The 17401-nt window shown below is 37.4% G+C and overlaps 1 protein-coding gene across 50 annotated transcripts in view; it reads left to right on the forward strand.

Moving 5' to 3' along the window:
• The window catches only part of LOC136851609 (uncharacterized), a 318348-nt gene extending 301437 nt beyond the window's left edge, over positions 1-16911 (forward strand). For 32 of the 50 annotated variants that reach the window (XM_067125941.1, XM_067125979.1, XM_067125945.1 and 29 more), the window contains 6 exons: positions 1592-1877; positions 2869-3138; positions 3326-3589; positions 5741-5752; positions 13111-13287; positions 13433-16911. In XM_067125941.1, the coding sequence (XP_066982042.1) occupies positions 1592-1877; positions 2869-3138; positions 3326-3589; positions 5741-5752; positions 13111-13284 (1006 nt within the window). In that variant the 3' untranslated portion in view covers positions 13285-13287; positions 13433-16911. Of the gene's footprint in view, positions 1-1591; positions 1878-2868; positions 3139-3325; positions 3590-5740; positions 5753-13110 lie in introns of all 50 variants that reach the window. The other 18 variants (XM_067125981.1, XM_067125984.1, XM_067125955.1 and 15 more) reach the window with 2 other exon arrangements.
• The last annotated feature ends 490 nt before the right edge of the window (positions 16912-17401 follow it).

Genomic DNA, 17401 nt, shown 5'->3' on the forward strand with positions numbered 1-17401 from the left:
AGTAGATTGCAGTGAAGTAAAGAGTAGTATATTCTAGTGTTTACTACTGTATTTAGAAGAGAAGGTATTTGATAGTTTTGTGTGACCTTAGAGATTTTTGTTAACGAGGAAAGCTTATGCACGGTCTTAATGAAAAATCATTTTAAGTAGAATACATTTATAATATGAAGGAGGAAAGCTTATGTACAGTCTTAATGAAAAACCATTTTGAGTAGAATACATTTATAATGTGAAGGAGGAAAGCTTATGTGCAGTCTTAATGGAAAATCATTTTGAGTAGAATACGTTTATAATTTGAAGGAGGAAAGCCTTTGTGCATTCAAAATATTGAATAGAATACTTTGGGTGCAGTATTGTTGAGTTTTATCCATGTAAAGATTATGGCTTATGAATATTTGCAAATAGGTATTTCCTTATATATCTAATGAGGAAAGGAAAACGATAGTTTCAAATTTCACACAGTATTATTGCTCTTTATGATATTTTCTGTAGGCAGAAGTTATTGTAGTTTACACTGATGTAAAGCACTGTAACTGGAAAAATAGAACATCGTGATATTTATACAACAGGTATGGTAATGATATTGCTTTTTTAGTATTAACTGCTATAACAAAGCTGGGAGATTCATGCTTTCACTCGTTTGTTCATTCACATCATTTGTTACCAAAATGACAAAAAATCAGTTATGAATCCTATGAAATTTGGTGGGTATCAAGAGAATATGTATTCATTTTATGATCTTACATTTATTTTGGATGAAATTCAGGATAAACAATGAAAACCATATATTCAATAGAATACAGTATTTATATTAAATTGCTCTGCAAATGAAAACTGCAACCAACAGGCATTAATACCAAATTACCTCAAAAGTAAATTAAATTATTAAGGTAACTAAAAGTATTATATTTACCAAATAATTGATCCTGCACATATTGCTAGTTATGTAAAACTGACAAGGTCTTAATCTCAATTTAATATTTAATGGAATTTCATTACACAAGTATGTTAAAGTGCTATACTGCATATTAGTAAGTTGAAGTGATATACTGTATATTGAAGTCTGTGAGGATATCAACAAACAAGGAAGTTTATGTGTGGCTTTGCATATTTATCGCCCTCTTTTTTTTTTTTTTTTTTTTTTGTCAGCTGAACTTGCAGTCTTAATGCTTGGCTAATGCCTAAGGTTTTTCTTGGCATCGTTACTGAAGGCAAAAAATTTCTTTCATAGACATAATCAAGGTTCTTATCTAACTGATGAGCAGAGCTGTCCACATTATTTGTTCACAGTTACAGTTTGTCTACGTAGAAAAAGAGTTGTTTGTGCTGCCTTCAAATTCAGGTCTGAGTAGAGGAAGAAAATGTTTTAGGACTTAGTGGGCTTAATTCTTCAAGCTTTTGCTGCCGACTCATTTAGGACTAAATACATTTCTGAAAATTACTCTACATTGGAATGGTGTTTGGTGTGTGTTTTACTCATACAGTGAGTAATACTAATATTTGTTTCATTTCACAACAATTTACATTGTATTTTTATCAGTTAATCCTGGCTGTTGAAGGATTATCAGCAGTTGCCATTTTCTGATTTCAGGGAAAAAGAAACTTCAGAAAGCAGCACCTCTACTCCTCAGCGTCGTATTGATAATCAAAACATCACACTAACTGAGGATAACATAAAAGAAAGTTCTGATAACAACCTTAACAATAACCTTATTATGGGCAATAAGTCCAGTATTGTCAATGATAATGATCTTTCAAACAATACTGCAGCACTAACAACAAAAACAGTTATGGCTATTGGTCAGAAGATTAAAATCATTGAGTATGCTGAAACAGAATGGCATGGAAACACACCGAAGGCACAAATCATTAGACAGGTAATTTATTACATACTTAAGGATGCCATTTATTAGATGCTTAAGGATATATGTTGATATGTTTTATAGTTTTTATGCATTTTCACACACATTCAATTAAGAATCCAAGTTCGTTCACTTTTGTTTGGAAATGTGTATGATTTATTTAGATTTTTGTTCCTTCCCAAGACTGATTAAATCACATGGAATTTTACAATTTTTTCATGTTAACTGTTTTCTTAGCAGTATCAGTAATTCTTTTCTTCTTTAATGATGAAGATAGATGTGAACAACAGCTTGTTGCTGGCATTCTACCTATCAAAACATACTACATTGTATTGTGTAGTGTGTAATATATGTGTATTAAGTGCTGATACCCTAAAAATTCTGGTACTCCACTTTGGATTTTTCTTATTTAAAAATGCTTCAAAATATGTATCCTATGTATTGTTAGTACATCATGGTTAAAAAAAAACCCTTCATTTTTATCTTCTTCACTCGTTGTAAGTCTGGCAGCAGATGTCTTGAGAATGAATAAAAATGCTTCATCGTGTAAATAATTTCCATAGATAAAAATTACTTATGTTTTTGGGGTTGAAATGCAGTGTTCTTGAGGAATTGATCTTTTAGTTAAAGCATCAAACAGAGTAAACCTTCTCTGTGTGTACTCTACTGCACTGTAAAATTTTTCTCGTATTATTGATGGGGAATAAGAAGTCCCCAGTTTTTTATTGTATATTGCTGAAGTTGTTACTTTACCTTAATTAGGTTATAGAAAAATGCATTTATTTAATGTTAAATGTTTTCCAAAATTATCACAGTATCTATAAATAGCTATACCTCATACATATAAGCCATCTTTTGAATAATAAATTGTTTGTGATAATGCTTTGTAAATAATAATGTTACAGTAATCAGTTTCATAGTACAGTACCTAGAGCTTTAATTCTGCTTGATTAGGAATTTAATGTTGTAAAGTGGTTGTATAACAGTATCTTGTTTGTACTTAAAGGGTTATTCTGCTATACCTGTTGAACTGAACTTGAAACATTTGCGAAGAGTACGGGGAGACAATTATTGTGGAATCCGTGCAGCCCTATACCAAATGCTATCTCTTGGCCTTCCATTGCCTAATGGTCATGCAACACATACACGCTTAGCTACCGAGTTAAAGCAGGGATCAACTTGGCTACAAGACTGGACATTTGGTCATCGCCTTCATTTTTCCAAAGAACAAATCCTCAATGGGTTTTGGGAATGTTTAGATTCCCTGGACAATTTAGTAAGCTTTATACAATTTTGTTGGATCAGTAGATAGTACCCTGGCAGATTTTGTAGTGTTAATACATCACTGATGCTGTTTACAGTACTTACAAATTTTGTTATTATACCTGTATTTTTTTTTTTTTTTGTGAATAAGAGTATAGTTCTGTTAAAGATTGTTAAAATATTTAATTTTTTATTTAAAGGTTCTGAATCTCATGGGAGTTGAAAATCGAGAATGTGTTGTCCTTTCGCGTCTCAATGGTGATCCCACTTTAGACATCAAATTGTGTGAGGCTGTTAAACTTCACATGCTGGCTGCTGCATTAGACTTGCACATTGGAAATAACAATGGTGATAATGTTCCCCTCTTTGCAATGATCATGTTTGCACGTCACTCATCATTAACCCCAAGAGATCTTCTAAAGAATCACCTAAATCCAGTTGGAGATTCAGCTGGATTAGAACAGGTATGTTATGCATTAGTAACTCTTGCTAACATTAATCAAACAACCCACTTGAAACCATAAGCTCTCAGGAGACTAGCCAAAAAAAAAAAGAAAGTAAGTGTTGTGTAAGGATTAATATAATTCCTCTAATCAGGTGCATTGCATGGTGTGATATATCCTAGGAGAGGAAAACCTAATTAAGTTTTTGAGGAAATTATAAACATCTAGATCCTCTACCTCGGTTAATTTTTCCAGTTGTCTTACTATAGATCTGAAAAATGGGTGGTGAGATCATGGTCAAAAGCCTCTATCTGCAGAGCTGTGCATAATCTTGTTCCTTTTTAATTAATTGCTAAGTGATATATCCATAGTTTTTATATCCGTCAGGTATAGTCAAGGGTGGGATTTATAAAGTTACCCAAACTAGTTGTTCATAGATTAATATTGCACACTTTACCTTCATCTTAGAAGATACACCATGAATCTCCTTGACCTTTTAAAAAATTGTTATATGTCAACAAACATTGTAATTTTTGTACATATTTTTCAGTAATTATTATGTACAGTACTATTTGTACTTCTAATTTTTCCATTTCTTTTACAGAATATGTACTGTATTTAAAATAAAAATTATTTTTTCATACTTGACTCATGCTCCTTGGAAATATCATTGGTATAATTACTGAATGGGCATGTCATGTAGGTGACACAGTCAAGAGATATTTTGTTGTAGGTTATAACAGAATGAAGCTACCAAAGGGTTTAGAGCTGAAATGGCTGCCATACAGGAAGGGCCATCAGTCCCTGACTTCAGGGTTATGGGACACTTCTTTTCTAGACACCACTTTCTCAGATGTGCTGTATTTATGGTAACTGGAGGAATTGCCCTCTAGGTATGATATCGAGATGTAAATAAGGAAATATGGCTTAGAAGGCCTGGATATAATGTGCAGAGACTAATCCCAGTAGAGAGCAAACACTGTCCTTAGTTTCTTTTGCTAGAGCCAAAATTTACAAGATTTCATTTCGTCCTCTACCTCAATACTGTACCATGATGATGTGTACATTTTATTCTAGCAGCATATGTAAACCACATGTAATATAAAGCAAATGGTATTTATTGCTGATTTGATATTAATGTTCATAAAGCATATTAAAGTAGTCTTGGTTATAGCCAGGTTTCAAAGCTAGGGCAGCTCACATACCAAAAAGCTTCCAAGACATGCATATATAAATAGTTTAAATCTTTTGTTTTATATTCAGTATAAAACAGTTACGATAGTCTTGAAAGAAGTGCATAATTATAATTTCATGTTGAAAACATAAACAAAAACAACATACAATGTTTTACTCCAAGCTCATCAATTTGTAGGAAATAAAATAATTTGAAATCCAATATTCTAGTTTTAAATGTAAAATAAAACAAACATATATAACTTAAATATTATTTTTTGGTACTTTATTTCAATGTGGCTCTGTTGAGCTGGCATTTCTTCAATTGTGATAGTTATTGGTAGGGCAAAATAAGTGTGTTGCCCTGTGGGCATGTTAGAGTAAATGAGACACACATCACTGGAATCCGTGAATTTTGGTTCTTTGTTGATGGTCTATTTTTTTCAAGTTGAATCTTCATCACTGGTAGTGCTCAGCATCTATCTGTCCATCTTCAAATGTAAAAAGGGTTGCTTGAAATTTCAATTTTAGGGAATTTTTATTAAAAGTTGTTGAATTTATAGATGGAAATATATGATCATTACTGTACTTTTACCATGCTTATAATTTAAAAAGGAAGAGATAACAAATTATTTTCTCAGTAACTGTAAACATAGTACGAGAGATGGTGAAATACTTCTATAGCAGCATTGTTTATCTGCATATTCAATTTTGCACTGTAAAGTTGTCTTGACTGCTTAATAATAGAGGCCTGTTACATGTTAAATAAATATTGATAAAACTAGTTTCCCAATTAATATTGTTTTACTAACATAAGGTACATATGCTTAACACTGTACCTTAGCTTAACTCTTTAATGAAGTCTTTTTAACTATATTGAAGTGACAGGAATTGTTTTCAGTGATCTTACACTTTACTCCTTGTCTATAATATATACTTAGCAAATTAACTGTTGTATATTACTGTCTTCCCTATTCCATGCTGCCTCCCTCACTTCAGGACCAACATAAGGTGTGTAGTATTTTGCACCTCACTATGCATGATGTGCATGTCATAGAATTTGTTATAATCACTACTTGCAGAGTCCATTTTCCAAAACAGATATATATTAAATATATGACCATCTTTTTTGTTTATTAGAGATTTATCTGTTTGTATGCTGTTCTCTATACATGTATAGTGGAATCACACATGATGCTTGCCTCCATTTGTACAGCAGGGTTGTGCACAGGAATTTTAAAAAGGAGGGATTTTAAAAGTAAAAATTTTCAGATTGGATTACCATATCAGTTTTTAATAATAATACAGTGCAGGCATTTAAAGTTACAATTATAGCAGACTACTGTTTAATTAAGTAATATTTTTCTGTTTGAACTGGCAAATTCATTATTTTTTATTAAATATTTCAATGCTTCTCACTGTGCAGACAACCTTGGTGTACAGCACTGAATTTTCTATCATTTTAACCAGTTTTTGTATATTTTTCTTATTACTTTTTGTTTCCTTTAAGTTGTGGCTTATTCGCTAAATATCACACATATGTTCCTGCTGGGGATACAAACATTATGCCTTTCATATACTGTATAGAATATCTTTCAGCACATGCACCGGACCAGCCGTGTACCAACTATCAAGGTGAAGCTGGGGGAGTGAGGATGCCCAGTTTCACCAGCCAATACTACCCATTGTTCTTCTGGCTGCTGTAACTTGTGTCACTTTCTTTGCACGTGTGCTGGCTGGATACTTATTGTACTTTGTCTTTTTATGTGTGCTCTTGGATGCTCTTTGTACATTCAAGTGCTGATTTGTGTTTAATGAGCAGGATTCCCTACGTTGAGCATTTTTTTGGTGTTTTGTGTTGTCCTTTGTCGGCCTTTTGTCTTTTGGAGGGTAAGCAGGACCAATGCCACTGTGAGGGCTATGGCCAACCCTGAAGTTGATTTATGGCCCCAGTTGCGGTACATCCACACTTAAGTCTGGATTTCTCGCAAGGAAAAAGAATGTACTTGTACTGTAATCCTTGTTGGTTGGGATGAGATGTGAAAAGAACAAGTTCATCTAAAATGTAGGTTCTTTATTAGGTAAGATTACAAAATAACAAGGACAATGTGTGTGAGCAACCAAGCTCAGAGAGGGGAAGCGGCATACTGCTGAGCATTGAAATTTAAATGTGTTCAGCTGCCACTTAGCAACATACATGTGAGGCAAGAATACAGTATACAATGTTATATATAAATGGGAGACGAGAATACATTATACAATGACAAATACATGTTACGTATAGATAATAGTATCTACACTTCCCCTCATGCTCGTCTCATCTCAAGTGAGTTCTTCATCCGGAAAACCTAGGAGATCTACGTGGGGCTGGAGGACTCTTGTGTGTCCATGTGAAAGTCCACGGGATGTGAGGTAGAAGGTCAGTGGCAGGGGTTGGTACTGGGTACAGAGAGCACTGATTCCTCCAGTATACTCATCCACTGGGGAGATGTACTTCATAGTCCCTTGACCTGCCATGCTCATGATGATCCTGATCTTGTCCCAGTGGTGAGAAGTGGGATCCTGACTGACTGTCCAACTTCTAGGCTGGGTAGGGGACGTGCATGTTGATTGTATGACCTCTGTACAAGTTCTGCCTTGGTGGCAGCATGGTGATCGCAGTCCTCGGCTTTCTCAAGCCATTCCTGCGAGAATAACCGAGATTGAGCAGGCACCAGGAGCGAAGTGGATGGCCATATAGGATTTGTGCAGGGGAGTGGCCTGTGAAGTTTGGAGTGTTCCATAACTCCAAGAGGCTACAGTCAAAGTCTTCGTAGTCTATGTTGCCGGAGAGTGCTGTCTTCAGTATAAAAAGCTTCACAGCCTTCACAATGGCCTTGGCTTGGCCACTGGACTGTGAATAGTGTGGGGAAGTAACGAGATGATGTACTCCCCATCACTCCATGAAATCTCTGAATTCACAGCTGGTGAATTGAGGTCCACCATCAGTCTTGAGGTGAAGTGGTACAACAAACTCCCTGAAATATCTGCAGAAGATCCTCATCGTTGCAGAGACAGTAGTGTCACTGTAGCATGGGGCAACCACAGGCCAGCCAGAAAGCCTGTTGGTCACGATGAGGATGACTTCCCTGCAATGCTGAAGAAGTCTGCCAACACAGACTTGAGGGGTCTAGTAGGGTAGTTGTTGTTTTGAAGAGGTTCCTGCTGGAGGCTGGGTTGTGAAACCTGGCAAGGCTCCCAAGCAATGTCAGAGTTGATTCCTGGTCAGTAAACAGTCTGTTGTGCTGTTGCTTTGCAGCTTCTATTCCTCTGTGACTGTCATGGAGTCTTGATAGAGAGCGGTGGCGAAGGGCAGCAGGAGCTACAATCCTTGCTCCATAAAGTGCAAGTTCAGCATCGACTGAGAGGCTGTCCTGTAGTTTTTAGAATGGGAGCAACGAATTATGGTATGTATGTTGTAACAATTGGTAGGAAATCCTGAAAGCATGCAGTCTTGAAGATGGATGTACAATGGGTCCTCCCTCGCTGAAGCATGAAGATCTTGAATAATCCTGTCAGCGTCCTAAGGTGAGCCATCATCCTCTTGGGCTGCTGCAAGAGTGGTGGCAATGGTCCTGGTGTATAACCTAGCCTCAACACAGTCAACTGTTTCGTCCTGTGGTGTGAGCTGGCTGACTTGGGCAGACGACAGGGCATTGGGTATGCTGAGCCGCTGGCCAGCACACCACACAGATATGAACAGATACAGTGCGATTTTCTTGTGGAGACAAAGTCTTATGATTCATGAATAGAATTGGCACCAGTGGGGTTTACGAATGGTTTACATCAAAAAAAAAATGCTGAAGGAGGTATAAAAAAGGAAAATCAAAGGTACAATTTGCATCTGGAACATAGCCCAGGTTTGTGCATCCATGACTTCATATCATCAACTTTTCGATTGTGGCCTTCAGTTTCCGTTTCATGTGCCCAGCAATTTTCAATCGGGTTTAAATCTGGTGAATCTGCTCCAATTTCTGAATATTAAATTCCTTAAGAAGGTTTGTGAAAATCGAGCCTCACTGTACTAAGCGGAGTCTTCCATTGCTGTGGCCTTGTGAAACATCCATATCCCATAAGCTGGATGTTTCACAGTGACCTAGTCTGTTGAGTCAAGAAGTGTCTTTCTGTAGGATAACTGGGAGGCAAAAGCCATCCTTTTTTTTTCACTGGACCAAAGGAGGTGAGGACTGGTGGGCTAGCCAGGGCAGTCTTCACTTTTGAGACGGCAAAATGCTCAGTCCTGATCCCTCCTGAGCGGTCCATACAAATGCACATTTGGGGCTCATAACATTGACTTGCCAGTTTTCCAGGGTCACAATTTCTGCTTTCTTAACCAAGAGGTTTTAGCCATAATTCATTAGCTGAGCTGCATTAATGCTATCTCAGATGTAAAGTTGGTCAATTGGTTCACTAACCCCAATACAGGCTGAATGAACAAAGATCTATGAAAATCTGTAGTTTGTCGGTGTAGGGAAGTCCTTGATTACTGCTACTTTGTCGAGGTCCACTGAAATGCCGTTTTAGAGATCAAGAAGTGTCGGTCTGTAGGATAACTGGGAAAAAGGAGGCGAGGACTCTGGGCAGTCAGAAGGTAACCATATAAATGCTGAAAGTGGTGACCACAAACTTGTCTTTGACAAATGCGATGCCAAACTTGTGGTACCTTGTCAACATCTCATGGATTTGGCGTAGATGGCTGGGGGAAAACCTCATTGAATAGCAGGTGTCGTCAACTACCTTGACGCAATTCTCGACGCCTTGCAGAGCCTTGTCTCCTCGAAGGCAGTAGGCGCCTCCTGTGGCTGCAAATTGCATTGGACCTCTGCGATGCTGGAATTGGCCGTAGGGTGTGATGAATGTGGTTAACTTTTGATCCTCCTCTGCAAGTTGCATTTACCAGTACCCATGCAGTTCATCTGCATTGGTGAAGAACTTGGCCTTTGGATCAACACTGCAGATGCTAGACAATGGTGAGGGTGATGGGTGGGCTGGGCATTTTACTTAGCTGTTGAGGTTCTTGAGGTCAATGATGATTCAAATGCCTTTGTCCTTAGGTACTACGACAAGCAGGTGACACCAGTGTGAGGGTTTGTCACCAGTGGGCTTAATGATACCCTGATCTACCATGAACTCGAGCTCTGCCTTGGCTTGTTCCCAGAAGGTGCATATCTGGCTAGGTGCTTTGATGGCGAAAGGTAAGGCATCTTCTTTAAGGTGGATTCGCATTGGGGGTCCTTCCATCGGCTTCAGTGGGGCTTTCTTCAGTTCTTCCTTGGAGATCAGCACGTCCTTGAACTCGAGGCAGCTCTGAACACCTATTGACATGGGTAACATCCAGAATAGGTCTGGGAAACTCTGGTGGAATAATGGCCAACTCTTTGCTGTGGCTATATGACAGCAGTGGTGTTAAGACACCTTCATGGACTTGGATTCTCACTGAACAGGATCTCTCAGCTAAGGTGAGAGTGGCTGAGAAGGATCCTAAGGCAGATGCCATTGTAGAGCATCTGCGGTGAACATCAGGGTAACTGGTGGGGGTTGTAGTGCACTCCTGGGAATGCGCAGAAGGTCAAGATGCTGAAGGCCCATAACAGAGACATTGGCACCTGTGTCTGGCAACATCTGAATCCTGGATGTGATGTCACTGTACAAGAGGGAAACGGAGATTGGCTGCAGAGTCTTGATAGAAGAGTCTTCCCATCCGACAACAGCTGGGCTTTTTGACCGGAGAGGTTGGTGTAGGCTTGGCACTGAAAGTGGCACCTTGTTGGGCATCCTTTGTCTTCTTCCAGCAGCACTTATCATAATGTCCATGTTGGTTGCAGTGGCGGCACTGGACCTGTCTGGCAGGGTACCCCTGTGCCTTGGCCCAGTGCCCCTTGTGGGTACAGTTGCTGCAGGTGCTGACTGCTGCTGGACACTTCTCCATGGATCCGTATGTGTGGTTGCAGCACTGGCATGAAACACTCTGTGATGGTATGGTAGGGGTGGCACTCTTTCCATGTGTGGTGGTGTGGTAGGGGTGACACCCTTTCCATGTTACTTCTGCTTCCTGTAGTTTGAGAGGATGAAGCACAAATTGCATAAGTGACCCTCCTGGTGGCCTCATAGGTGCGTGTTGATAATATCCTCTAGAGAGGCGTTGGTATCGAGGGCTATGAGTTTCTCAGTCAGTTCTTCACCCCGACTCCCATGAGGATGATCATTATTCATCTAGGTTTGCTCACAAACTGAAGATCACCAGGACAGACGTCTACTTCTTCTGCAATGTTCTTGAGTCTTATGTAAAAGTCTGAACAAGACTCTTCCTCTAACTGTTTGTAGGTGAGCAGCTCCCTACGACGTAGATTCTCGTTGCGAAAGCTCTCGATTGTTCTTGAAGGGCATCCAAGACATCGTTGATACTTTGTCCTAATCCTTTGTGTCTCCAAGGCAAGACACATCCTCATCTGGATTAATTGTTTCTCTCTGAGTAACTTGGGCAGATCCTCCATGACTGAATAATCGTCCCATTGACGTCACCATTCCTGAAAAATTTCAAAAGTTGCATCTGGGCAAAGGGGGGGGCGGTTTCTGGGTGGTTGCTTTCCGTGAAGGGGGTACTGATGGGGTAGCTGCACCCTCTGGTGGTAAGGTAGAAGCTGCAGGTGTCAAAGAGGTACGCTAGGGCTTCCTGTGGTCGCTTACTGTACAAGGCAGCTAGCATTTGCAGAAAGGCGCTGTAGTGGTCTGCTTCCTGTTGCCTGCAAATTTCATCCTCCTCTCTCTATCATTGGAACCTTAATTCTTCCTGTTTTCTTTATGTCTCCTCTCCTCCTCTTGTCTGATCCTGGCATGATCCCGATCCGTGATTTCTCCAGGTATTGTGTGAGAGAAAGGAAATCACCTGATTGGGGTATCGTCGTCTGGGGATGGAGAGTGGGTGGGGACTGTGGATGGTAGAAAAGGTCTTGTGAATGCTAGACGAGTGGGGTGTTGTCACATGCGTCTTGAGGCATGGAGAGTCCATTGTGAAAAATGTTCTGTTTTCCCCACACAGGCTTTAAAAGGTACAGTATCAGTATTTTGAGTGCAGTGCATGAAATACTGGCAATAGTTGGCTCATTAGCACCATCATACACTGCACATACCAGTAAAAAAAATCCATTGCAGAGAGATAGAGACAGAGAGAGAAGCAGGTAACTGGTAACTGTTGGTGTATGGTCCTCTGTTGGTTTTCTTCTGGTTTGCTGTAAGTCTCCTGTATCTTCACTTGCTTCTTGGAACTTTCTCCTGTAATACCTTACTGCACCATGTTGGTTGGGATCAGACGTGAAACGAGCTCATCTAAAATGTAGATTCTTTATTAGGTAAGGTTACAATGTGACAAGGCAATGCATGTGAGCAACCAAACTAGGAGAGGGGAAGCAGCGTACTGCTGGGCATTGGATTTGAATGTGTTTGATTACCACTTATCAATATGCAATGTTATATACATGGGAGGTGAGAATAAATTATACAATGACAAATACGTGTTACATATAGATTAATAATATCTACAGTTCCCCTCGTCCTGAATGTGCTGTTTGTTCTTGTCAGTGGGAGTGTTATGTAAAGGTAATGAAACATGAAAAAGCTCTCTCATCAAGGTGTGCCCCATGCCGGAAGTGACATTATATCCTTCCAAAAGTTTACTTCCCCAGTAATCATTCCCCTTAACCACTCCCAAAGTGCACCTTCTCCTGGCAGGGCTAACCCTCTGTTCATAAACCCATTCCTCCCTCTCTCTGATGAGGAAGTAACTTACCTCATCCATGCTGCTTCGTTTCCTTGGTTTTCTCACACTGATTTTGCAGCCAGAAAGACTAAAGGCAGTGTCGGTTGATAAGGCTGGCCATCCCCTCTCCCCCATCTTCACCTGGATACCCTCCTTGTTAGCCCATACACAGCCAGCCCAGAGCATGCGCCAAAGGACAGTCCATGTATAAAAGGCTCTGGTTTGTATACCTAGGGAAAATAAATTGCTTAAAATATTTGGCATTTCTTAAGATTGTTCAGCATTTTGTTGATAGAAATTATATCTTGGCTTTTTCACCCTTGTCATTTCAGGCTGTACATTGTGTAAGCTATAAATGTATTCATGACCATCAGCTATATTAATTCCATAGTCTTAACCAGAATGTAGAGAAAAACACAAGCTTGATAAATTTGCATTACACTGAAAGTAACCATAATAACTTCATGTTTAATGGTTTAATTGAATTTTACAGATTTGGGAGGCCTGAATATTGAAACATTTTTCTATTTTTTCACTAGAAAATATCTCTGTTAACTCTTAATCATGGTTGCAGATTGAGATGTTCTTAATGGGACATACTTTGGGAGTAACACTGCAAGTAGTTCGTCCAGCAAGCTATGGCAAGGATGACTTCATTTGCTACTATCCAGATGCCAACATTGGTGTTTGGCCAGAAGTGACTCTTGTGGCCGAAGATGATCGACACTATAATGTTCTCGTCAAGTGAGAAGTAAGAAATCAAATTATTTACCGTTCTGAGGTTAAGTGACAGTGTTTAACAAAGATAACAACAAAGTTTGTTTCCAGCATATATAAGAATATATAGCTAAATATTTTTGTCTGATAAACGTTATAAAAATTAATGTTGATTTCAGGAAAGAAACTCAGATTCTGTGAAGGGAAACAACTAGTCAGTGGTGCTGATAAATTTTTATCATTGACACTTTCAAGTATTGCATTTACAAATGGTACTGCGAGTATCATAAAGAAGACTGATCTCAGATTTGATGTACTCCCTGCAAAGGCAGCTGGGCAAGAAACCAATACCAAGAATGATAAAAGGAACTAGCATTGAAGAGTTGAAAATTTAACTTGTACACATAATTTTCCTATTCATTTTCATCAGAGCACAATTTTGTGTACTGTATTGAAGTTACTGTACTATTTATTGGTTTTTTAATTTCATGCATTTAAATTGGGTTTACAAAATGAAATTAGAGATTCCCTTGGTATTCATTGATGTTAGTTTTTATGCTGACTTTTTAATCAATATGCCATTAGTAAAAAGAATATAATAATCAGTTCTGATACAATCAAAATACAAGAATATATGTGGACATAAATTCAGCACTTTCATTGTGGTTTACAGGACAAATATATGCAATAGTAATGGGAATGGTGCAAATATCCATTCCATTTTAGAGTGGTGCATGCTGGATCTGGACTCAGCTCAAGAGAAATGCTGTATGTATATTGCGTGTGATTCATGGGTGCATGTAGGATATGATGTATATAGTGTTTTTGTTAGCATATCTCAGTTTGTTTAGAAATTGTGTAAATATATATTGTATATAACCATTATCTGTTGGATAACTGAATATGTAAATTTAGAAATCTAAATAGTTTTGGTTTCATTGAATATAATTTGCCTGTATTATATGCTATGTATCATCAAATAAAAAGCAAGGTGTTGATTTTCATAATAATAGGCAATAACCTTATTTTAGATGTTTATATAGATGATTCCAGCAGGAAAAATAATAATGACAACACAAACTGCCAATCAGCAGTATCACAAAGGACTCGCCTTTTGATTCTCATCGTTTGACGTATGCCTATGTCTTACATCTCTGGGATTCTTTTCAATAACCATTTTTGGTTATTTGCAGCATCAGATGTTGATTTGCATGTATATAAGAATGAATTGCTGAAGAAAGTGTAATAATTGCATTTCAAAATTTGATGCTCAAATGATGGAAATTGTTTCATAGAACTCTTTCAAAGCATGTAGACCCAGATGCTCAGTCTGGATTTTGGTTATGATGCGTGGGCAGTACAATATGGTGGTTGAAACAATATAATCGGTTGTCTTCCATATGTTTAAAGCATCTATTATGTCTCAAGTCCACTGTGTTCATAATTCTGCACTCTAACATTAACTTTTTTTATATGTTATCTGTTTCTACTAAACTAGCATTATCTTCTGCTGATTTAGTATTGTATTGTTATTCACGTATCAAGCCTGTGTTTACATGCTTAATGGTATTGGAACATAGAAATGGAGAATATTACTAAATGGAGATCTGTGTCAGATTTAGGAGTGCCAGTTGCTCTTGTATCTTAAACCTGATTCTAATATTAATTTGCAGACCAAAGAAATAGTGATAGTGTGAATGATTTTATTTTTATTTTAGATTATGCAGTATAATTATATTTGAACGAGTGTGAACCTAATAAAGGAACAACAAACAACTAACGTCACTGTTTGTAGCTTAAGGAATTCTGTTAACTGATCATTACATTTGAGTCATGGCATTCCTATTTCTACACATGGTACCCCATAAGTGCCAGGTCATCAGAACATTTTCAGACAAACTTAGTAACAGGTATAACTTTTTATCCATAAGCAAATTACATTAGCCTTAATATCAGAAGACCACATACAATAAAAGGAAGTTTGTATTGTTTTTACTGTTCCAGGACAACCACAGTTAATTAGTGAAGCAATACAGTGAATACAGAACTACTGTACAGGTATTTCAGGTAAACAGGCTATTAAGATACCTCAAGTATCAAATATTATATGTAACATATGACCTAATGTTTATATCAAGTAATAAATTACTCAAATTGCAGACATAAGATATGGTGAGTACTGCAGTGAGGGGGTGTATCCACTGGTACAGTCACTTAAAACCAACATGCATTGTTGTACTGTTCCATTTTCTCATATTCAACAGCAAATTTGTAATTTCAAATTATTTTTTCAAAAGTAAATTGTTAATACACTTACATTATAGTTACCAAAAATTAAAAACAATAACCCTTATCTTTGTTACTGTGAGGCATGTAGCAATTCAATATTCATGCACAAATCACCATCAACATTGAGGCTTCTTGCCATACAAAGTTTTGCTTTGTATTTTGGTTGAAGATGCACAGATAAAGCACCAATTTTTACTATGCACTAAATCAGTTAATTGGATATTTTGGGCAGGAGTGCTGGCTTTCCTTATATTTATTTGCTTTATTTATTACTATTGTACTACTTTTATAATTTGGAAAGCTCAGTTTCACTTCATGCCCTATAGTGTTTTTGTTTTAATTTTGTCATTTGCTGAAATTTCTCCCAATACTAAGTTTTCTTTTCCTTTCACCACACTTTTTCATATAAGCACAAAATACGCTTATTAAATTGTATATGCAATATGGCATGCTCTGTAACTGTGCAAAGAAATAGGGAAAGATGGCCTGGCACCACAGTATTTTGATTTGAACTCCACTCATTAGTATGTTGCTGGAAATTCTGAGTGAAAAGTTGCTTATGTATTATTGAATTTTTCTTTAACATATTGATAAAGTTGCCCAGCATTATTTAATGTTCAAAACATTTTTCAACTCCATATAGTTTATAATTGTTCCTTGTATTTTTGTACTACAGTTTATATAACATACAAGTGCACCTTTGATATGATGAGTACATGTTTTTTGTTACAATAGTATGTATCTGACCATTAATTATATCATTCAGCTTTATGATGAATTGCTTGTATAGTGCAGTTTCAACCAGTGCAATGAAAATGCTGTTGATGACTGCATTTTAAATCAAAACTTTCTTTGCATTTTCATGAAGTTTTAAAGGGGCAAATTTATTATTATACTTTGATAATTATAGTGCTCTCTGCACATAATCCTGAGATAAAGTGGAAAATTAAAGTAAAATAAAAATACAAAAGGCATAAATCATGATGCAAGAGTGCACTTGAGTATATTTTTTTCCAGTGATCAAAGTTCCATCTTATTACGGATGAGCTAATAGGCTGTTAAGAATGTAACATAAGAAATGCATTTATACAAATATTATGAAAAATATCACGAGACATTTTTTGTTGAGGTTTGCCTATGCTGGAATTCAATGTGATTATATAGTACATCAAAATGCATTTTAAGGATGATTCTTATTTTCATATAAGTTTATATCTTCTAAAATTGATGGTGTAAACTGGAATTGACTTGACTGTTGTTCTTCTTTAGGTTCATTTTATGTGTTACAATGCAGCTGTGTCAGGTCTAAGTTAGGTTACGGCTCTGTAACGGGTTTTGCAGGAGTAGAACAAAGTGAGTTTATTTTCCATTTGAAGACTTTTATTACCCTCTTTTTTTTTTTTTTTTAATTGCAAGTCCTTTTCCTTGGTTTAATACTACCTTCAAGTATAATTTCTTGACCTTCATACTTTCCCAATGAGTAATAAATCAAACACATCCAGTGTTCTGGACATTTTCATTTTTGGCCAATTCCCCTAGTCATTTTTAGCATGAAGTAAAAAAAAAAAAAAGAAAAGACAAGGGGGCCCAAAGGAGGAATAGTTTTGCATACGTCAAATCAAAGTACAATATAAGCATTAGGGCTGCCTGTAAAAGAGGTATGTGAGAGGCACAAGAAATTCTGATAAATTCTAATCTACCTCATATAGCCAATAAGCTTTCCACCTGAAATGTTGATGAGCAGTTCTCAACAGGAGAGAGAGAGAGAGAGAGAGAGAGAGAGAGAGAGAGAGAGAGAGAGAGAGAGAGTGAGAGTGTGTGTGTGTGTGTGTGTGTGTGTGTGTGTGTGTGTGTGTGTG

This window comes from Macrobrachium rosenbergii, chromosome 23 (genome assembly GCF_040412425.1).
Source record: "Macrobrachium rosenbergii isolate ZJJX-2024 chromosome 23, ASM4041242v1, whole genome shotgun sequence".
Lineage (NCBI taxonomy): Eukaryota > Metazoa > Arthropoda > Malacostraca > Decapoda > Palaemonidae > Macrobrachium > Macrobrachium rosenbergii.